Source organism: Bombina bombina, chromosome 6, assembly GCF_027579735.1.
Source record: "Bombina bombina isolate aBomBom1 chromosome 6, aBomBom1.pri, whole genome shotgun sequence".
NCBI lineage: Eukaryota > Metazoa > Chordata > Amphibia > Anura > Bombinatoridae > Bombina > Bombina bombina.
In genome coordinates this window covers 104,120,679-104,145,619 of record NC_069504.1, presented here as the reverse complement: position 1 = coordinate 104,145,619, position 24,941 = coordinate 104,120,679, and the positions used below count along the sequence as shown (strand labels likewise).

General features: G+C 38.0%; 1 protein-coding gene across 1 annotated transcript in view; it reads right to left on the bottom strand.

Moving 5' to 3' along the window:
- The window catches only part of FAM185A (family with sequence similarity 185 member A), a 162,503-nt gene that overhangs the window by 78,363 nt on the left and 59,199 nt on the right, over nucleotides 1–24,941 (bottom strand). The window contains exon 5 of the mRNA XM_053716535.1: nucleotides 24,225–24,266. Within this exon, the coding sequence (XP_053572510.1) occupies nucleotides 24,225–24,266 (42 nt within the window). The remainder of the gene's footprint in view (nucleotides 1–24,224; nucleotides 24,267–24,941) is intronic.

The window sequence follows — 24,941 nt, the reverse complement described above, 5'->3', positions numbered from 1 at the left end:
ACAGGGAAAAACACCAATATGTCGCAGCTCCGGCAACCGTGGCTACGGCCGCTGCCGGAAGAAAAACAAACCCTGTGTGTTGAAACATCTTCCTTAACATGTTTTCCAACTTTTTATCCATGGGCTCTTTAAATGACAAACTATCTTTGAAGGGACTAGTTGTCCGCTTCGCAAGCATGGAGATAGCACCATCCACCTTAGGGACACTACCCCTCAGCTCAAGCTGAGAGTCCGGAACGGGGAACAGATTCTTAAAGGAAGAAGTAGGGGAAAAGGAAGAACCTAATCGCTCCCATCCATTCTTAATAATATTTGCCATCTTAACAGGAACCGGGAAGGGCTGAAGCACCACCCTGTCTTCAAATACCTTATCAAGCTTAGGAATCGCAGTTTTGGTTCCGGAACCTCCAGAGTAGCAAGTACTTGCTTCAGCAAAAAGCGCAAATTCTCCATCCTAAACCTGAAGTCAGGCTCCTCTGCAGCCGGATGTTTAGATGACAGACTCCGACCAAGAAGGGGCCTCCTCCGAAGAGTCGAAGTGGGCCTCGTCATCGTATAACACCTCTGATAATTCCACAGGCATAGACAACCCCTGGGCCGGGCCACCATGATGCGTTCTACGCTTGCGCTTAGCAAAACGTGGTAAGGCAAGGATCACTTTCGATACCGCCATTTGCAGTTGAGCCGCAAAATCTGACGGCCAACGAATCTCTCCCACAGGAGTAATGGTTGGACCCTGGGTCACTGCATGTGCAATTGGAGATAGATGCAGGGAACGCACCTCACGGGACGAAGAACCCTCAGAAGTGGACGGCTCAGTAGTACTAGACATCCGTTTACTTTTAGATGTCGTAACTTTATTAAGGCATGTGGAACATAGTTGAGCAGGCTGATCTACCAGAGCCTCCTCACAATAAACCCAGGAATGAGACCTTGTTAAAGAGGGAGAACCCTCTAACGCGTCAGAGTCCTCTACAGCTTGCGCTGTTATTACGGACTAGATAAACTTAATAAATGGCCAGGGCACTCACCACCTCCTATGACCCAGACTACAGAAACCCTTCCGTCTCCTGTGCCGCTGATAAACAGAAGGAGAGATAGTCACACACGGTCACATGGAATGCCTGGCAAGACCGCCCTTGCCTAAGGAGAAAACGCGTCAAAAAATGGCCGCGCAACACTCCTGTAAGTTACCTGAAAGTTCCACACATCGTCAGAGCATCATCTCGCACATAACGCAGAAATGACACAATAAACAATATCATGTATAACCCCCCCCCCCGTTCAATAATCCCCTTTCCAGGAATATTAACCCTTGGTTCTTTAAAGATAAAAGGCATTACACTGTGACCCTGTCTTCCATGTTATTATTATGTAATAAAAAAAGTAAACGATCTTACCAGAATCTACGCCGTGGAACAGGAACACGGCCCTTCAATTGTGACAGGTAGAAGCATCACTCCGGACATGGACTTGAGTGCAGAAAGCAGGCAGCGAAACTCGTCAATGCCGATTGCTTGTGGAGCTGTTAATATGAGTCAGGATGGTTTCGCAGAAAAACTCTCCCTGCATCTCCGGACTCTAACTTTCGCCCAGGCTCTCACTAAGAAGAAAGGTATGTGTTTTCCAACCATTTATTTATTCGATATGGCGCGACATGGTGGCAGTATATCGATGATATTTTTGGGGTATGGTGGGGCGATGTTGGAACCCTGGAGATGTTTTTAATTGAGCTTAATATAGCTACAAGGCATATAAAAACATAATTTATGTAAGAACTTACCTGATAAATTCATTTCTTTCATATTGGCAAGAGTCCATGAGCTAGTGACGTATGGGATATACAATCCTACCAGGAGGGGCCAAGTTTCCCAAACCTCAAAATGCCTATAAATACACCCCTCACCACACCCACAATTCAGTTTAACAAATAAATAGCCAAGTAGTGGGGTGATAAAGAAAGGAGTAAAAAGCATCAACAAAGGAATCTGGAAATAATTGTGCTTTATACAAAAAAATCATAACCACCATAAAAAAGGGGTGGGGCTCATGGACTCTTGCCAATATGAAAGAACATAAATTATGTTTTCTTTCATGTAATTGGCAAGAGTCCATGAGCTAGTGACGTATGGGATATCAAATACCTAAGATGTAGAACTCCACGCAAGAGTCACTAGAGAGGGAGGGATAAAAATAAACAACAGCCATATGCTGAAAAACTTAATCCACAACCCAAAATATAAGTTATTCTCATGAAGAAAAGAAAAACATCAGCAGAAGAATCAAACTGAAACAGCTGCCTGAAGAATTTTTCTACCAAAAACTGCTTCTGAAGAAGCAAATACATCAAAACGGTAGACTTTAGTAAATGTATGCAAAGAGGACCAAGTTGCCGCTTTGCAAATCTGATCAACTGAATCTTCATTCTTAAAAGCCCAGGAAGTGGAGACTGATCTAGTAGAATGAGCTGTAATTCTCTGAGGCAACTCTAAATAAGCTTGATGAATCAAAAGCTTTAACCAAGAAGCCAAGGAAATAGCAGAAGCCTTCTGACCTTTACTAGAACCAGAGAATATAACAAATAGACTAGAAGTGTTTCTGAAATCTTTAGTAGCTTCAACATAATATTTCAAAGCTCTCACCACATCCAAAGAATGTAAGGATTTTTTTCAAAAGAATTCTTAGGATTAGGACACAAGGAAGGGACAACAATTTCTCTACTAATGTTGTTAGAATTCACAACCTTAGGTAAGAACTTAAATGAAGTCCGCAAAACCGCCTTATCCTGATGAAAAATCAGAAAAGGAGATTCACAAGAAAGAGCAGAAAGCTCAGACAACTCTTCTAGCAGAAGAGATGGCCAAAAGGAACAACACTTTCCAAGAAAGTTGTTTAATGTCCAAAGAGCGCATAGGCTCAAATGGAGGAGCCTGTAACACCCTCAAAACCAAATTAAGACTCCAAGGAGGAGAAATTGATTTAATGACAGGCTTAATACAAACTAAAGCCTGTACAAAACAGTGAATATCAGGAAGAGTAGCAATCTTTCTGTGAAATAAAACAGAAAGAGCAGAGATTTGTCCCTTCAAAGTACTTGCAGACAAACCTTTATCCAAACCATCCTGAAGAAACTGTAAAATTCTAAGAATTCTAAAAGAATGTCAAGAGAATTTATGAGAACACCATGAAATGTAAGTCTTCCAAACTCAATAATAAATCTTCCTAGAGACAGATTTACGAGCTTGTAACATAGTATTAATTACTGAGTCAGAGTAACCTCTTCGACTTAGCACTAAGCGTTCAATTTCCATACCTTCAAATTTAATGCAAACCACCAAAAAGAAATCAGCGCAACAATCACTCAGCAAATATGTGTATATATATATATAAGGGAGAGTGAAACCTAAAATATGGCAATGGTTAAAAAACAGCACTAAATAGCACTAAATTCGATTTGAAATTACACTAATAAAGTATTATACTAATGGTAAATTGTCCAAAATGACAGCAGTCCCAAAATTGATGTTAACTCAAAATAAGAACAGTCTTACTAATGTTGAAAGATGGTGTCAGGAGATCCCTTTTGAAGACTCAGATGCAGCTGCTTGAAAAACGCTGCTTGTCCTGCAGCTAATACACAGTAACTCCAATCCCACAGAAAACAGCGCAGTCTGTGAATATAAAAAGATGGACTCCAATAGTGCAATATTGTATGAACAAACAGCACTTTATTGACAAAAAACTTGACCAGAATACTCACAATATAAGATTAAAAACATGCACAGAAAGGTTTCTTTACTCAAATATAGCGATATCGCCGGGTGCTTGTGTGTTCTAAGGTTTTAAGAAGCCGATCTTAAAACATAGTGTACCGATCCATTTCTCCCTAAAACATGCTTGTGATCCTAAATGCCTTACTGTGATGGGCATAGAAATGGTTAAACCAAGTTCCAGGGGTGGTGGTGATAGACTTTTGGCCCTTAGGCACAGAGAGACTTTTTGGATATATAAGTTGGGAACTCTTGCGCCTAAGGGCTTAAATGTTGATCTAGATGTGGCAGCATACATAACATAAATTATAATATTGGTGAATAATTCTCATTCCATTTTTATTTTAATTTCCTATTTTTAAAATAGATAGGTTGATTGTTATATATATATATATATATATATATATATATATATATATATTTTAGTATTTATATTGCAGTATATGCATATATATATGAATTTAAAAAAAAAAAATTTTTAATATATATTTATGTCGTATAGTGTCCCCTCTCATCAAGTGTATAGATTTTTAATTAGTTAAATTTTTTAAGAATTTATTTATTCTCTTCCTGCCAATGGTAATGAAATGCTATGATAATTTATTAATTTTTAAATTTACAATTGGTGTTGAGATAGTAATAAGTATAAAATACTTTTTAATATTTAGGATTTTAATTAATTATGTATTTACCAATTTTTTTACTGTATTTTCATCTCAGTGTATACATGTGCTTCTTTCTTTTTTTGATTATTTATGTCATTTTAATAATTAGTTTAGATATCAAACTATTTTAGATATAAGAATAGGATAGTATACAAATTACACATTAGAAATTATACATTTTTTGTCTAATATTTTTCAAACATGAAGTGTAATAACCAGTTCTATAGATAGATGGTGCTGTTGCACAGGATATAAATTAGTGATGAAGACATATCATGATAGATCATTATTCCTCTTGAGAAAGCGCCCAGCAGGGGGCGAGAAACGCGTTGAGGCTACGAGCTCTGGAAGCCTGTGTGCACAAGGACTAAGGGAAACGTGTATCAGCTGTTTGTCGGGTGTTGACGTCACACGCCGACCGGGAAATCTGCTACTGTTCCCCCAAGCAACCTTATAACACACAAGCACCCGGCGATATCGCTATATTTGAGTAAAGAAACCTTTCTGTGCATGTTTTTAATCTTATATTGTGAGTATTCTGGTCAAGTTTTTTGTCAATAAAGTGCTGTTTGTTCATACAATATTGCACTATTGGAGTCCATCTTTTTATATTCACAGACTGCGCTGTTTTCTGTGGGATTGGAGTTCAAATTTAATGATTTGAGATCCTGATGGAAAACCGAACCTTGAGACAGTAGGTCTGGTCTTAACGGAAGTGGCCACTGGACATCCGAACAAGATCCGCATACCAAAACCTGTTGGGCTATGCTGGAGCCACCAGCAACACAAATGATTGTTCCATGATGATTTTGGAGATCACTCTTGGAAGAAGAACTAGAGGCGGGAAGATATAAGCAGGTTGATAACACCAACGAAGTGTCAGCGCATCCACTGCTTCCTCCTGAGAATCCCTGGACCTGGACAGGTATCTGGGAAGTTTCTTGTTTAGATGAGAAGCCATCAGATCTATTTCTGGAAGACCCCACATTTGAACAATCTCAGAAAACACATCCGGATGGAGAGACCACTCCCCTGGATGTAAAGTCTGACGGCTGAGATAATCCGCCTCCCAATTGTCTACACCTGGGATATGAACCGCAGACAATTAGACAGGAGCTGGATTCCGCCCAAACAAGTATCCAAGATACTTCTTTCATAGCTTGGGGACTGTGAGTATCACCCTAATGATTGACATATGCCACAGTTGTAATATTGTCGGTCTGAAAACAAATGAACGGTTCTCTCTACAACAGAGGCCAAAACTGAAGAGCTCTGAGAATTGCACGGAGTTCTAAAATATTGATTGGTAATCTCGTCTCTTGAGATTTCCAAACACCTTGTGCTGTCAGAGATCCCCAGACAGCTCCCCAACCTGAAAGACTCGCATCTGTTGTGATCACAGTTCAGGTTGGCCGAACAAAAGAGGCCCCTTGAACTAAACGCTGGTGATTTAACCACCACGTCAGAGAGTGTCGAACATTGGGATTTAAGGATATTGTGATATCTTTGTATAATCCCGGCACCATTGATTCAGCATACAAAGCTGGAGAGGTCTCATGTGAAAACGAGCAAAAGGAATCGCGTCCAATGCTGCAGTCATGAGGCCTAAAACTTCCATGCACATAGTCACTGAAGGGAATGACAGACTGAAGGTGCCGACATGCTGCAACCAATTTAAAACGTCTCTTGTCTGTTAGAGACAGAGTCATGGACACTGAATCTATCTGGAAACGTAAAAAAGGAGACCCATGTCTGAGGAATCAAGAAACTTTTTGGTAAATTGATCCTCCAACCATGTTTTCGAAGAAACAACACTAGTTGATTCGTGTGAGATTCTGCAGAACGTAAAGACTGAGCTAGTACCAAGATATTGTCCAAATAAGGAAACACCGCAATACCCTGTTCTCTGATTACAGATAGTAGGGCACCCAGAACCTTTGAAAAGATTCTTGGAGCTGTTGCTAGGCCAAATGGAAGAGCAACAAATTGGTAATGCTTGTCTAGAAAAGAGAATCTCAGAAACTGATAGTGTTCTGGATGAATCGGAATATGAAGGTATGCATCCTGCAAGTCTATTGTGGACATATAATGTCCTTGCTGAACAAAAGGCAGAATAGTCCTTATAGTCACCATCTTGAAAGTTGGTACTCTTACATAACGATTCAAAATTTTCAGATCCAGAACTGGTCTGAACAAATTTTCTTTCTTTGGTACAATGAATAGGTTTGAATAAAACCCCAAACCTTGTTCCTGAGGAGGAACTGGCATGATTACCCCTGAAAACTCCAGGTCTGAAACACACTTCAGAAAAGCTTGAGCTTTTACTGGATTTACAGGAATGTGTGAGAGAAAAAAATCTTCTCACAGGAGGTCTTACTTTGAATCCTATTCGATACCCTTGAGAGACAATGCTCTGAATCCAATGATTTTGGACAGCTTTTATCCAAAAATCCTTGAAAAACCTTAATCTGCCCCCTACCAGCTGAGCTGGAATGAGGGCCGCACCTTCATGCCGACTTAGGGGCAGACTTTGGTTTCTTAAAAGGCTTGGATTTATTCCAATTGGAAACAGTTTCCTTGGGGGAAGGATTAGGTTTTTGTTCCTTATTTTGATGAAAGGAACGAAAACGATTAGAAGCCTTAGATTTACCCTTAGGTTTTTTATCCTGAGGCAAAAAAACACTTCCCCCAGTAACAGATGAAGTAATAGAATCCAACTGAGAACCAAATAAATTATTACCTTGGAAAGAAAGAGATAGTAATCTAGACTTAGATGTCATATCAGCATTCCAAGATTTAAGCCACAAAGCTCTTCTAGCTAAAATAGCTAAAGACATGGATCTAACATCAATTTTGATAATATCAAAAATTGCATCGCAAATAAAATGATTAGCATGTTGTAGTAAACGAACAATGCTATATAAGTCAGAATCCAATTCTTGCTGCGCTAAATTCTCCAACCAAAAAGTTGAAGCAGCTGCAACATAAGCCAAAGAAATTGCAGGCCTAAGAAGATGACCTGAATATAAATAGGCTTTTCTTAGATAAGATTCAAGCTTCCCATCTAAAGGATCTTTAAAGGAAGTACTATCTTCCATAGGAATAGTGGTTCGTTTAGCAAGAGTAGAAATAGCCCCATCAACTTTGGGGATCTTTTCCCAAAACTCTATTGAAATTGCTGGTAAAGGATACAATTTTTTAAACCTTGCAGAACGATTAAAAGGAGTACCCAGCTTATTCCATTCCTTAGAAATCATATCAGAAATAGCATTAGGAATAGGAAAAACCTCTGGAGTAACCACAGGAGATTTAAAAACAGAATTTAAACGTTTACTGGTTTTAATATCAAGAGGACTAGCTTCCTCAATATCCAAAGTAATTAACACTTCTTTTAACAAAGAATGCATATACTCCATTTTAAATAAATAAGTAGATTTGTCAGTGTCAATACCTGAGGAAGGATCTTCTGAATCAGATAGATCCTCATCAGAGGTGGAAAATTCATTATGTTGTCGGTCATTTGAAATTTTATCAACTTTATGAGAAGTTTTAAAAGACCTCTTACGCTTATTAGAAGGTGGAAATGCAGACAAAGCATTCTGAATAGAATCAGCAACAAATTCTTTAAAATTCATAGGTATATCATGTACATTAGAAGTTGAAGGATCTGCAACCGGAAATGTACTATTACTGATGGACACACTATCTGCATGTAAAAGTTTATCATGACAATAAATACAAATGACATTAGGAGAAATAATCTCCACAATTTTACAACAAATGCACTTAGCTTTGGTAGAACCGATGTCAGGCAGCAAAGTTCCAACAGATACTTCTGAGGCAGGATCAGATTGAGACATCTTGCAGAATGTAAAAGAAAAAACAACATATAAAGCAAAATTATCAATTTCCCTATATGACAGTATTAGGAATGGGAAAAAATGCAAATAGCATAGCCTTCTGACATAGAAAAAGGCAAGAGGCAAACAGCAAAGGGGCAAATAAATAATGAAAAAAGTTTGGCGGCAAGCATGAACCACAAAGTAACATAAAACTTTTTTTGGCGCCAACCATGTCCGGAAATGACACACTCGCGTCACTAACGACGCAACCCTGTGTGAAACCTCTGCGTCAATTATGATGCCGGAAATGACGAACTTGCGTCAACGGATGTTCCTTTCGCGCCAAAAAATTCTCGCGCCAAGAATTACGCAATAAAGTGTAGCATTTGGCGCACCCGCGAGCCTAAGTCAGCCCGCAATTTGAAACAAGTAGTCAATTGAAAAAGACTAAACCCCAGGTAAGGAAAATATTTCTTAATATTAACTTTCCCAAATATGAAACTGACAATCTGCAAAAGGAAATACATGAACCTGACTCATGGCAAATATAAGTACATTATGTATTTATATAAAGTTCTAAATATATGTAAAGAGCCAAAACCATAGCTGAGGTGTCTTAAGTAATAAAAACATACTTACCCAAAGACACCCATCCATATATAGCAGATAGCCAAACCAGTACTAAAACAGTTATCAGTAGAAGTAATGGTATATGAGAGTATATCGTCAATCTGAAAAGTGAGGTAGGAGATGAATCTCTATGACCGATAACAGAGAACCTATGAAATAGACCCCCGTTAGGAAAATCATAGCATTCCATAGGTGATACTCTCCACGTCCATCTGACATTCGCTGTACTCGGAAATCGGGCTTCAAAATGCTGAGAAGCGCATGTCAACGTAGAAATCTTAGCACAAACTTACTTCACCACCTCCATAGGAGGCAACGTTTGTAAAACTGAATTGTGGGTGTGGTGAGGGGTGTACTTATAGGCATTTTGAGGTTTGGGAAACTTTGCCCCTCCTGGTAGGATTGTATATCCCATGCGTCACTAGCTCATGGACTCTTGCCAATTACATGAAAGAAATTTAAAAACTCACCTGGAGCGAGGAATTCATTGACGTTTTAGATGTTAGGGTTATTAAGAAAGGCAACTCTTTTGAAACAGACTTATTTAAAAAGGATACAGACCGTAATAGTCTATTAAGATATGAGAGTGCCCACCGCCCTTTATCAATTAAATTATGGTTAGGAAACATTGGGGAATATTGTCTGAATGGAACCCGAATATTCAAGCATTTAAAAGATACCCCATGCCAGCCTATAAAAGAGGTCCTAACATACAAACCAAGTTAACAAAAGCAGATATTGGGACTAATATTAAAAAGGGAGATAGATATATTGTGTACAATAAATTAGTACAACATATATTATGTTGTACTAATTTGACTGATCTACCTTTTTTCCTCCCCATACTAGTAAGAAATACAATATAAAAGGGTTTTATACCTGTCTGACTACATATGTTATTTATATGGTTAAATGTCCGTGTGGGGGGGTATATATCGGGGAATCGACTAGAAGTGCTAAGGATCGTATTATTGAGCATAAAAGTAACACCTGTGCTAGTAATCTTAAAGCCCCACTAGCCAGTCACTTTTAAGACATGGTCACTCTATAAGCCAACTTAAGTTTCAAATAAGTGATCACATAATTCAACCATGTAGAGGAGGGGACAGGGAGTTGCTGTTAAAAAAAGGAATCATATTGGATTTATGAACTGGGAACGCTAGAACCAAAGGGTTTAAATAAAGAATGGGATTTAACAGTTTTTTTTATAGACTGTTGCTATGTGTTATGATTAATAATATAGTTTAAAAAGTTGACTTCTTGCTATTTCCTGGCATATACTACTGAGTATTGTCCTATATATACATATGTATTTAATGGGATTAGTACTGTATGTTAATTAAATGAAATAGTTAACATGACTGTTATATACCCTAAAGCCACTAGGTGGCGCTAAGAGTGTGATTAGTGTTTGTAAGGCATGGCATGAATAAGGGATATTGTCCCGAAACGTCGCCTGTTTGTTTGTCTCCTTGAATAAATAAGGATTTGATTTGCTGTCACCTGAGTACTGCTTTCTCACTGAGAGGCTGACAGGACTACTTAAAACTCCAGTCCCAATGCGAAGAGTACTACCCTCCATAAGAGACTATTCCGATCTTCGGCACTTCTCTGCCGTCCTCCTGTGATAAAAGGCAAAGAATGACTGGGGGATGAGGGGAGTGGGGGAGGCATTTAAGCCTTTGGCTAAGGTGTCTTTGCCTCATCCTGGTGGCCAGGTTCATAATTCCCAACAGTAATAAATGAAGCCGTGGACTCTCATCCCCTTTAGATTGAAAAACATAATTTATGTAAGAACTTACCTGATAATTAATTTCTTTCATATTGGCAAGAGTCCATGAGCTAGTGACGTATGGGATATACAATCCTACCAGGAGGGGCAAAGTTTCCCAAACCTCAGAATGCCTATAAATTCACCCCTCACCACACCCACAATTCAGTTTAATGAATAGCCAAGTAGTGGGGTGATAAAGAAAGGGGTAAAAAGCATCAACAAAGGAATCTGGAAATAATTGTGTTTTATACAAAAAAATCATAACCACAATAAAAAGGGTGGGCCTCATGGACTCTTGCCATTATGAAAGAAATTAATTTATCAGGTAAGTTCTTACATAAATTATGTTTTCTTTCATGTAATTGGCAAGAGTCCATGAGCTAGTGACGTATGGGATAGCAATACCCAAGATGTGAAACTCCACGCAAGAGTCACTAGAGAGGGAGGGATAAAATAAAAACAACCATTTCTCGCTGAAAAAAAATTAATCCACAACCCAAAATATAAGTTTATTCTCATAAATAAAAGGAAAAACATAAAACATAAGCAGAAGAATTAAACTGAAACAGCTGCCTGAAGAACTTTTCTACCAAAAACTGCTGCCGAAGAAGTGAATACATCAAAACAGTAGAATTTAGTAAATGTATGCAAAGAAGACCAAGTTGCTGCTTTGCAAATGTGATCAACTGAAGCTTCATTCTTAAAAGCCCACAAAGTGGAGACTGATCTAGTAGAATGAGCTGTAATTCTCTGAGGCGGGGCTTGACCCAACTCCAAATAAGCTTGATGAATCAAAAGCTTTAACCACGATGCCAAGGAAACGGCAGAAGTCTTCTGACCTTTCCTAGAACCAGAAAAGATAACAGACTAATATTTCAGAGGTCTTACCACATCCAAAGAATGTAAGGATCTCTCCAAAGAATTCTTAGGATTAGGACACAAGGAAGGGACAACAATTTCTCTATTATTGTTGTTAGAATTCACAACCTTAGGTAAGAATTTAAATGAAGTCCGCAAAACTGCCTTATCCTGATGAAAAATCAGAAAAGGAGATTCACAAGAAAGAGCAGATATTTCAGAAACTCTTCTGGCAGAAGAGATGGCCAAAAGAAACAACACTTTCCAAGAAAGTATTTTAATGTCCAAAGAATGCATAGGCTCAAATGGAGGAGCCTGTAAAGCCTTCAAAACCAAATTAAGACCCCAAGGAGGAGAGATTGATTTAATGACAGTGTGACGACCAGGGTTATCCAACCCTGCGCCAGTCACTTATTTGGCACAGAAAGGGTTATCAGACCCCTTCTACTCTCACTAATATGTCACAATCTAGCCACACCAGGCAAGCTTGTGATTTAGTTCAGTGGGTGCAAGGGTTAACAACACTCTCCAGTCTGTACTAGACGTAAAAGAAATGCCCAAAACTCCACTTTAATGCCACCCACACTAAACTAACTATAATATCTAGCTTCCACCACTTAAGATTATATGATATGGGAAATCTTAAGGAAACCCCAGATTTACACATTAACTCTTAGAATACAATTTAGCAGAAAATAAATTGAATTATTTATTATGCCAAAAATATTATGCACAATGCATTATTAATAAAAAAAGTTGTTACAAATAAAATTACACACAGCAAACAGTTTTTAAAATAAAAAAGGAGAAAAACAGAGTGAATACTTTACTAGTCTAAAGATCTGTGCCTGGGGAATGGCATGAAGCGATGGGTCATTACTCTGTAGAACAGCTCCCCTTGTAAGAATGACAATCTTATAGTTAAAAACAAAATTCTTATACCAATTTTCCAGAGATCAAGTTGCCTGACCACACCCTCCTGGGCAGGCAAAGAAACCCCCCTGTCTTTATGACCTTCAATAAACTAAGTCTTTGCCTGAAACTATAGAACCCATTATAATTTCTGCTAGGTAAATCTATTTTCATATATACTGACTGGCAATCTCTTCTTTACATTGTGAGAAACGTTTTGATAAAAGATATGACAGGGTTTTCATACTTCCCTTCGTTTAATGCCATAATAGGTCTTAAACATATCTCTACATTGTACCAATGTCCTTTTATTGACCTTTCTGGGACTGAGGCACTGTGGTGTATCTCTGGAGCTGACAGATTTATGACTCAATGCATACACAATAACATTTGGAGAAAGGGGTCTTAGAAACTATTTATGAGGAGTTCTAGCACATCAAAGAAAACACAAACACACAGTTCTTCTTGAAAAACAAATCTTTTTTAGCTCACAGGCTAAACAGAATTAACCCCTTAGCATCTAAATCCTGAGGTATTCGTGACAGACAGGCTTGATACAAATCAAACCCTGAACAAAACAGTCAATATCAGAAAGCATAGCAATCTTTCTGTGAAATAAAACAGAAAGAGCAGAGATTTGTCCCTTCGAGGAACTTGCAGACAAACCCTTATCCAAACCATCCTGAAGAAACTGTAAAATTCTAGGAATTCTAAAAGAATTTATGAGAAGAACACCATGAAATATAAGTCTTCCAAACTCGATAATAAATCTTTCTAGAAACAGATTTACGAGTCTGTAATCACTGAGTCAGAGAAACCTCTATGACTAAGCACTAGGCATTCAATTTCCAAACCTTCAAATTTAATGATTTGAGATCCTGATGGAAAAATAGACCTTGAGACAGAAAGTCCGGCCTTAATGGAAATGGCCAAGGTTGGCAACTGGACATCCGAACAAGATCTGCATACCAAAACCTGTGAGGCCATGCTGGAGCCACCAGCAACACAAACAATTGCTCCATGATGATTTTGGAGATCACTCTTGGAAGAACTAGAGGCGGGAAAATATCAGCAGGTTCGTAACACCAAGGAAGTGTCAACGCATCCACTGCTTCCGCCTGAGGATCCCTGGACCTGGACAGGTACCTGGGAAGTTTCTTGTTTAGATAAGAAGCCATCAGAGCTATTTCTGGAAGACCCCACATCTGAACAATCTGAGAAAACACATCTGGGTGAAGGGACCACTCCCCGGATGTAAAGTCTGACGGCTGAGATAATCCGCTTCCTAATTGTCTATACCTGGGATATGAACCGCAGAAATTAGACAAGAACTGGATTCCGTCCAAGCAAGTATCCGGGATACTTCTTTCATAGCTTGGGGACTGTGAGTCCCACCCTGATGATTGACATATGCCACAGTTGTGATATTGTCTGTCTGAAAACAAATGAACGGTTCTCTCTTCAATAGAGGCCAAATCTGAAGAGCCCTGAAAATCGCAAAGAGTTTCAAAATATTGATTGGTAATCTCACATCTTGAGATTTCCAAACCCCTTGTGCTGTCAGAGATCCCCAAACAGCTCCCTAACCTGAAAGACTTGAATCTGTTGTGATCACAGTCCAGGTTGGACGAACTAAAGAGGCCGCTAGAACTATACGATGGTGATCTAACCACCAAGTCAGAGATAGTCAAACATTGGGATTTAAGGATATTAATTGTGATCCTTGTATAATCCCTGCACCATTGGTTCAGCATACAAAGCTGGAGAGAACTCATATGAAAACGAGCAAAGGGCATTGCGTCCGATGCTGCAGTCATGAGACCTAAAACTTCCATGCACATAGCTACTGAAGGAAATGACTGAGACTGAAGGTTCTGACAAGCTGAAACCAATTTTAATCGTCTCTCGTCTGTTAGAGACAGAGTCATGGACACTGAATCTATCTGGAAACCTAAAAAGGTGACCCTTGTCAGAGGAATCAAAAGAAGATTTTAGTAAATTGATCCTCCAACCATGTTTTCTAAGAAACAACACTAGTTGATTCGTGGGAGATTCTGCAGAATGTAAAGACTGAGCTAGTACCAAGATATCGTCCAAATAAGGAAACACCGCAATACCCCGTTCTCTGATAACAGAGAGTAGGGCACCGAGAACCTTTGAAAAGATTCTTGGAGCTGTCGCTAGGCCAAAAGGAAGAGCAACAAATTGGTAATGCTTGGCTAGAAAGAGAATCTCAGAAACTGAAAATGATCTGGATGCATCGGAATATGAAGATATGTATACCGTAAGTCTATTGTGGACATATAACGCCCTTGCTGAACAAAAGGCAGATTAGTCCTTATAGTCACTATTTTGAAAGTTGGTACTCTTACATAACTATTCAAAATTTTCAGATCCAGAACTGGTCTGAATGAATTTTCTTTCTTTGGGACAATGAATAGATTTAAATAAAACCCCAGACCCTGTTCCTGAAACGGAACTGGCATGATTACCCCTGAAAGCTCCAGGTCTGAAACACACTTCAGGAAAGCCTGAGCCTTTACTTGATTTGCTGGGATACGTGAGAGAAAATATGTTCTCACAGGAGGTCTTACTCTGAATCCTATTCAATACCCCTGAGAAACAATACTCAGATCCATTGATTTTGGACAGAATTTGTCCAAATATCCTTGAAAAATCTTAATCTGCCCCCTACCAGCTGAGCTGGAATGAGGGCCGCACCTTCATGCGGACTTGGGGGCTGGCTTTGGATTCTTAAACGGCTTGGATTTATTCCAATTTTAAGAAGGTTTCCAATTGGAAACAGATTCCTTGAGGGAAGGATTAGGTTTCTGTACCTTAATTTGTTGAAAGGAACGGAAACAGTTAGAAGCTTTAGATTTACCCTTAGGTCTTTTATCCTGAGGCAAAAAAACTCCCTTACCCCCAGTGACAGTTGAAATAATCGAATCCAACTGAGAACCAAATAACTTATTACCTTGGAAAGAAAGAGATAGCAATCTGGACTTAGAAGTCATGTCAGCATTCCAAGATTTAAGACACAAAGCTCTTCTAGCTAAAATAGCTAAAGACATAGATTTAACATCAATTTTAAGGATATCAAAAATGGCATCACAAATAAAATGATTAGCATGTTGAAGCAAGCGAACAATGCTAGACAAATCAGAACCCATTTCCTGTTGCGCTAAATTTTCCAACCAAAAAGTTTATGCAGCTGCAACATCAGCCAAAGAAATTGCAGGCCTGAGAAGATGACCAGAATATAAATAGGCTTTCCTTAGATAAGATTCAAGTTTCCTATCTAACGTAGTACGTTTAGCAAGAGTAGAGATAGCCCCATCAAATTTGGGGATCTTTTCCGAAAACTCCAAATGTAACTGCTGGCAAAGGATACAATTTTTTTAAACCTTGAAGAAGGAATAAAAGAAGTACCAGGCCTATTCTATTACTTAGAAATCATATCAGAAATAGCATCAAGAACTGGAAAAACCTCTAGAGTAACCACAGGCGGTTTATAAACAGAATTTACTAGTTTTAATATCAAGAGGACTAGTTTCCTCAATATCCAATGTAATCAACACTTCTTTTAACAAAGAATGAATATACTCCATTTAAAATAAGTAAGTAGATTTATCAGTGTCAACATCTGAGGAAAGATCTTCTGAATCAGATAGATCATCAGAGGAGGATAAATCATTATGTTGTCAGTCATTTGAAATTTCATCAACGTATGAGAAGTTTTAAAAGACCTCTTACGTTTATTAGAAGGAGGCATAGCGGACAAAGCCTTCTGAATAGAATCAGCAATAAAATCTTTTAAATTCACAGGTATATCTTGTACATTAAATGTTGAAGGAACAACAAAAGGCAATGCACTATTACTGATGGACACATTCTCTGCATGTAAAAGCTTATCATGACAACTATTATAAACCACAGCTGGAGATATGATCTCCACAAGTTTACAACAAATACACTAAGCTTTGGTAGAACTGTTATCAGGCAGTAGGGTTCCAACAGTGATTTCTGAGACAGGATCAGATTGAGACATCTTGCAAATGTAAGAGAAAAAACAACATATAAAGCAAAATTAATAATTTCCTTATATGGCAGTTCCAGGAATGGGAAAAAATGCAAACAGAATAGCCCTCTGATTGAGAAAAAGGCAAGAGGCGTATAAGAATGGGGTTTTAAATAATGAAAATATTTGGCAAGTATGACGCACAACACAAACAGAAAATATTTTTGGCGCTAACAACGTCCGGAAATGACCCACTCGCGTCATCGAAGACGCAACCTTGTGAAAGGACTCAGCGTCGACTAAGACGCCGGAAATGATGAATTTGTGTCATCGATTGTAACTTTCGCGCCAAAAAAATCTTGCGCCAAAAATGACGCAATATACTTTGGCATTTTGCGCCCTAGCGAGCCTAATTTTGACAGCGAATTTAAAGAACAGTCAATTGAAAAAAAGACTATACCCCAGGTAAAAAAAAAAAATTTTTGCTAAAAAATGCATTTCCCAGATATGAAACCGACAGTCTGCAAAAGGAAATATACTTAAACCTGACTCTTGGCAAATATAAGTACAATACATATATTTAGAACTTTATATAAATACATAAAGTGCCAAACCATAGCTGAGAGTGTCTTAATTAATGAAAACATACTTACCAAAAGACACCCATCCACATATAGCAGGTAATCGTTTCAGTACTGGTTTGACTATCAGTAGAGGTAATGGAGTATATCGTCGATCTGAAAAGGGAGGTAGGAGATGAATCTCTGCGACCGATAACAGAGAACTTATGATATAGATCTCCCGTGAGGAAAACCATTGCATTCAATAGGTGATACTCCCTTTACATCCCTCAGACATTCACTGTACTCTGAGAGGAATCGGGCTTCAAAATGTTGAGAAGCGCATATCAACGTAGAAATCTTAGCACAAAACTTACTTCACCACCTCCATAGGAGGCAAAGTTTGTAAAACTGAATTGTGGGTGTGGTGAGGGGTGTATTTATAGGCATTTTGAGGTTTGGAAAACTTTGCTCCTCCTGGTAGGAATGTATATCCCATACGTCATTAGCTCATGGACTCTTGCCAATTACATGAAAGAAAGATCTTAGTCTATTCACTTCCTAAGAAAAATATATTATTTTAATTAGTAGCAATGATTGATATGGACAAACTGTTTATTAAACCTTGAATCTTGTGTAACTTGAATAAATCATTAGAAGAATAGAGGGAGAATATAACACTTGACTAACCTTTGTATTTGTGTCTCCTAAAGGAATCTCCATTTCACAGTGCACAGATTTGGAGGCACAGGAAATGACTTAGAGTGAGAGCTGACCTGATATGTGATTGGCCAGCTTCAACTATTGCATGGTGGTAGATGTAGTACTCTCCTGTTTTATTACATAGGGCTGTGGACTACAGCTGCCCACCCCTCATGATAAGTTTACTCTGAAGAAACAGGAAGAGGAGGATCTACCAATAACATTGCTGCATGTGGCATTTTAAGAATTGCCCATAAAGGAGGAAGAGAAAAGAAGGGAAATAAAAGGTGTGTTTAAGGTGGTATTTCAAGGATACATGATTAAAATTCAGAAAAATACAAACATTAAAATACAGTTGCCCAACCTAAATAAAATTATTCAGAATAATTAAGAGACTGAAATAACAATAAGAAAAAACATAATAATAAGAATAATAATAACAATAAGACATTTGGGAACATTTGATAACTTATATAATATAATAATAGATGTAATACAAATAAATGTAAATGTGTGTTTTTGCAATTGCTTGAACAGCTACAGAAGGATAGCTAGAAACCCAAATTACAACTGGAAAATGGTCTTCCAGATACTCTTCTAACTGCTAAGAGAGCATTTCTGGCTTGGTGTACAAGGTTTGTTAATATATTACAGGAAGTGGAGAGGTTTCTCTCATTACAGACACATCTCAAAAAGAAGAAGAAAGTTACAAGTTACAATACCAACACAATAGATTTTAAAACCTTCACTATAACTTGTATTTAAAAAACAAACAAACAAGAGTAGATGCTTAGCACTGTAACTTTATCCTTCTATAGTTTTTATTTATATTCCCTTAGCTGTAAAGGCTATATGAACTGAATAGATTTGCAAAACTAAAAAAAAACAAAAAAACTTATTTTTAACATTATTATTGCCAAATTATTAAATCTGACATCTCCTTGCAAGTAAGTCTGTAATACTTATAGAAATACTTATAGGGCGGAATCACTTATCTGCAGCAATACAAGCACTGCAAGTCAGCATAAATAAATAGTGGCGGCAGTGGTCCTTTGATGTCTGCTTTATTCAATTTGCAGAAGGGGAAATCAATGCTTTTACAATCCAGGAATCTCCCAAAGCTTTTTCATCTCTAGAGGAGAATTGCTATGGTCACAAAAAGCCAGTCAGCATAATGGCTGCAGCATGTTCTGGAAATGATACTCTCTTGAAAACCTTTTTATTATTTATTAAAAGGATATGGAGACAATACACATTACTATTTGAAGTTTCTGTTTGAAACACTGGATCTCTAAAATACAATTCAAAGATTTATAAGATTATCTGAGATAACTGCATTAACCCCCCTTTAGTACAAGAAATTTGACAAAAGGAGCAATGGCTCCCCTTTATAGTTTATAGTTTTAGTTTTAATTTTGATCTAGATTGGTCTCATAACTTTTAGCTACTAGCTTTTAGTTTTGCCTTTCTGGTTCAAAGAATTAGTTCTAATCCCTCTAGAGGGAAAAGAAGAGTTTTGACAATGTTTGTTAACATGTATTACAAAACTAACATATGTTTTTCTTTTCAGTTCAGATGTTTTTCTGTTTTGAAAAGAAATAGTGACTACTGCCCAGACGCTCTAAAAAGTGTTCCTTTCTAGCCTTTTCCAAGCATAACCACCTTCATATGTCCAGGTACCCTAGAAGTGCTGCAGGGATCATGGTAAGATCCCCCTTTGCAGAAGGGAGAACACACATATACAAACATGCATCCATATTAATATACTTAATAATGCACAGTTCAAATCATGGCGGAGAGAAATATAACTTTTTTTGTCCCAAAATGTTAAGGGACTGAATGCACCTAGCAAGAGAGCCATAGATTTAAATTGGTTTAAAAGCAAAAGTATGATATCATTTATGTACAGGAAACTCACTTCCACCAGGGAGCTCAGCCTAAGTTTTCCTCAAAGGAGTACCCTACCACTTTCTTTAGCTCCTCAAAAAGCAAACATAATGGAGTGGGGATCCTCTTACACAGGGGGCTAGCATTTCAGATAACCAACACAATGTCTGACCCGGATGGCAGGTACCTTATAGTAGCAGGGCTTCTGTACAACCAACCAATAAACATGGTGAATATATCCGCCTCCAATACCTAGCCTTTTTAAACACAGCTAGCCTTTTTTTAAAAATCTCTAAACTAATAATAGAACATAGAAAGGACACATTGCTGATAGGAGGAGATTTCAATATAGTGATATATCCTACTATGGACAGTTCCTCTACTCGTTCCCCTAAACTTAATAACATTTCTAACTCAGTATTGGGAATCTTGCACAAACTATGCTTAGTAGATACATGGAAAACTCAACACCCCTCCCAAAAAAATTATACTTTTTACTCCAATCCATGGAAACTTTACACTAGGATTGACTATTTCTTTTTAGATCGGGATAGCCTGAAAATGCTCATTGACTCTGATATAGGAAGTATTACATGGTCCGACCACGCACCAGTGGAACTTACACTAGCATGGACGAATACCCCAATTTCCGCATATATATGGAGGTTAGACGACACTGAGTTATTACAACCACAATTATTAGAAAAACTACGTAAGACATTGGAGGAATATTTCCAATTGAACCCAGCCTCACAGACATCTCCACTCACAGTTTGGTTCATAAGGCTGTTTTTAGGGGAGAATGCATAAACCAAAAAGCATGCTTAATTAAACTATATAAAAAAGAACTGTGTGCTTTGACCCAAACTATTTATACACTAGGGACAACACAAAGATAAACCCACTGACACACAGGTACTCATAACATTGCAAAAAGCAAGGAAGGATTTGCAAGTACTTTTAATACACGAGGCTCAGAGAAGGGCACTTGACCTGAAAAGATTGTACTTTTATGAGGGAAACAGGGCAGGTTCTTTGCTGGCCAGGGCACTCAAGAAGAGAACATACAAAGCATATATACACAAAATTAAAAAAGCCAACAATGAAATTACACAGGATAGTACCGAAATCGCAGAGGTATTTAGGGAATTTTACAGCCAACTATATAATATACAGGTCCCATACATGCCGGACAGAGAATCCTAAACGAGAGCCTTTATAGCAAGGTCGGATTTACAAAAAATTACTCCAGAAATTAGAGATAAACTGGAACAGCTGATAACACACCAATAAATACTCACCGCCATAGAAAGTTTGCCATTGGGCAAAAGCCATGGACCAGATGGTCTTTCGAATGTATATTATAAAATGTTTAAAAAAATATTAACACCCCAATTGAAAGAGATATTCCAAGAAGTAGACAGGGATCATCCCTTTTCCCCTTCCTTATTGGAAGCCCATATATCTATTATCCCCAAACCAGGCAAACCTTTGGAAGATCCTGGGAACTATCGCCCAATCTCATTATTGTCAAGATATTTGGGAAAACAATAGCAAAACGTATTAACTTAATTATAAGTGATATTATACATATAGACCAGGCGGGTTTCGTCGCGCGTAGAGAAGCTCGCGATAACACCATAAGAGCACATACCCTAATGTCATATGCTAAAAAAAATGGACCTTAAATCGATACTAGTGGCGACAGACGCCGAAAAAGCATTTGATCGCACCAGCTGGCTGTTCTTACGCCAAACACTAGAAGCATTTAACCTTGGCCCTTTGACGATTAAGAGAATATTTCATTTGTACTCATCTCCTACACCAAAAATTAGAGTTAATGGCACGCTATCACATAACTTTCAAATTAGAAACGGAACGCGACAAGGCTGCCCGCTTTCTCCCACATTATTCATTCTCACTATGGAAGTACTAGCAACACACATGAGACAGAATCAGAACATTAAAGGGGTTCAAATAGGATCAAACGATTATAAGATAGCGATGTACGCAAACAATGTGCTTTTGTCATTGTCTGCCCCTGAAACATCTCTTCCGCAGGCATTGGAGGAAATAGCTACCTTTGGTGCATACTCCTCCTTTGCTATCAACACTACGAAATCAGAAATCATGAATATAAATGTATCACAAACAGCCTTTCAATCACTAAAACAAGTTTGCCCACACCAACACCAGAAAATGGCACTTAAATACTTAGGAGTATATTTGTCCACAAATATACATACAACTTTTGAAAAGAATTATGGTGAGTTGTTAAAAACACAAAAAAACGTCCAAACTTGGAACGAGAAACATATATCATGGTGGGGTAGGATGCAGGCTGTAAAGAAGACTACATTGCCTAGAATACTGTACACCTTACAAGCACTACCTGTACCCTTACCAAAGAAATATCTGAGACAATTACAACTAACGTTAAACACATATATTTGGGGTAATAAGAGACCCAGGATAAATAGAAATACATTACACAGACAATCAGACAAAGGAGGGATGGGGGTGCCGAATCTGACTTTATATTACAATGCTATAATCCTACAGAAAATAATGGATTGGCACCACTCCCAAGATTCAAAAACATGGGTTTCAATGGACTCCCATATTCTTCAGACCCCCTCCGTAGGCGCATTATGCTGGGTAACAAAGGACAGAAGACCTATAACAGGTCAACTACTTGAAGCCCATCAATATATATTCTCAGAATGGGACTACATAATTACAAGTATTAAGGGAATCTCTACAAAAATCTCCCCATTATTACCTATTCCTAGGAACGCAAAGCTCACGGGTGGTCTAGAGGGTAGGCCCCACACTACGACAGTGTACTCCCTTTTAGATAATGGCAAATTAAAAACCATGGGAAATCTAAGGGGCACAACAGGTAATTCTTATGCTTCTTGGTTAAAATATGCCCAACTCCAACATTTGCTGACTTCTTCCCTACATTGACAGAACCCGACGCGACCACTGACCACTTTTGAAACGCTTTGCATTAGAGAAACGATAATCCCAAAATCTCTATCTTTGGCCAGTGGGATCTTAAAATATAGCTTATATCAGGGGGTGCCCACATATACCCAGAAGAGGCACTTAGACCTAAAAGAGAATATTCCAGAAAAGGACTGGAAAATAATTTTTAAACTCTCTAAGAACTCGTCAGTTTCACCACAAATATTGGAGTTGAACCATAAGATCCTCTAACGTTGGTATTTGACACCGACTAGAATAGCCAAAATTTATAGAACAGCGTCTAACAAATGTTGGAGAGGTTGTGGAGCTAAAGGCACGTTTTTTCACATGTGGTGGACCTGTCCGATAGTGAAGCCGCTATAGGTGGCAGTGGGCACTCACTTGAAATCGCTTCTCTCTGAGACATTTACGCTGACCCCCAGGGTGGCTCTACGGAATGATATGGCTCTAACACAATGCAAGATAAGGTCAAGGTTGTTACAGATCGGTATTAATAGTGCTAAACTGCTTATAGCGATATATTGGAAGACTGTAAAAATGCCCGATAAAGCAGCATGGGAGAAAAGAACTGATGAGTTACTTATGCTAGAGGAATATGGATATGAGGCACAACTTTAAAATGTTAAATTTTATTGGGAACAGAGGCAAATGGACAAGACATCCCCCTCTCCCTCTAATACATAATATCTGATGGGCACACTTGGCATACATAGGTTGGGCGTACTGGACAGAGTCACGGCTGTTAGCATTATTCATGTTTTGTTTGACTTTCTTTTGATTTTGTTTTAAAGTTATGTTATTGACGCATATTGACAGATCCATTCGTAATGGTAACAAGCAAGAAAAAGATTGTATCCGCCTCTTGAGAGCATTTGTCATAATAGAACCTTGGAATATGTATGATTATTTAAGATGGTTCTTAAGTATGCAACACTGTTGCGTTGGATTATTTTCCATAAAGCTTGTTTAAAAAAACAAAAAAAAGCACACAAAAAAAAACACACAGAAGTCAACTTTTAATAACGAATACAAAATGCAAATGCACCTAAGTGATCTTTTTGCATAAAGATTATGTATTGTATTATCTTGCTTTATGTCTATCCAGCTACTGTAGTGTGTATGGAGCAATTAAGGTTCATGTTCTTCAACTGGAAAATTTCAACTAGGATGAAAAAATGATTAAGAACATTCAATGATATAATGGAATCAGAACTTTTTTTTTTTTTTTTTGTTCCTTCTGCTTTTTTTTTTTTAAATCAATGCCATATGCTCCATTTATCAAAAATCCGTTCCACATACCAGCTACTTAAGATTCATGAGAACTTTGTCTTTGTCTTTATTTTAATTCAGGCGATAGCTGATCATATGGGTCACTATTATCATCTGATAGATCTTTGTTGTGGAGACATATTCTATAATAAAGATATATCAGATGAGAACTGATATTATTTATTTATAAAAGAAATGAATACTTATCCATTCTGGAATGCTCAACAGAAAATCAATATGAGATGAAGATTGATGTAAGCACATACATTCTGCATTACAGAGAAATTATACATAAAATACTAAACATGCATAAATACGGGGAAAAAAGAAAACAAATGCATACCTACTGTAATATTTCCTTCTTCCGTATGAGCTTTTATCTCCCCTGAAAGAAAATAACACATGCTGAGAATGTGTAATTGGTAGAAATCATCCATTCAATTTTGAGCTTGTTTTTTTGTTATTAGTCAATAAGAAATTTGTTACAAGTCTATAGAGCAGTATGCAATAAATTTCCAAAGAGAAAATGCAATAAAAATAAAAAAACTGGGGGGATGCTTTGGGTGGTGGCCAAGATGGCTGACTTATTTTGAAGCCGAGTGGACAAGCTGACAAAACTGTTGTATATCAGAGGATAGGGCTTCCAATTATGCTATATTTCTACACATTTTTAAAAAATGCTTAGTGGAACTACACCAAATACTACCAGGTCAATTTCCTTGGAGATCAGACGAGATCTAGCACAGAGACCGGTCTTTAAAAAGTGTAGGTTGCTTATAATGGGAAAGGTGGTTGCAGGGGGCTCGGAGAAGGTGCCCTCCAGGGGGGGGGGGGTTGCAGCTGCATTTTGTGAGTCCTCTAACAGGTTGGAAAACAAATAAGCGGCGGAGATCTAATAAAGCTCAATAAATCTCCACAAATTCCATTGCGGAGGTCCTTCGGAAGACGGTACGCCGAAGCATACATGCGAGATAGTTTTCACATACAATCATATGCTCTTTCTTACAAGCCGCAATTAGTATGGTTCATTCAGCAGAGACTTCCATAAAGTCTGGTATAT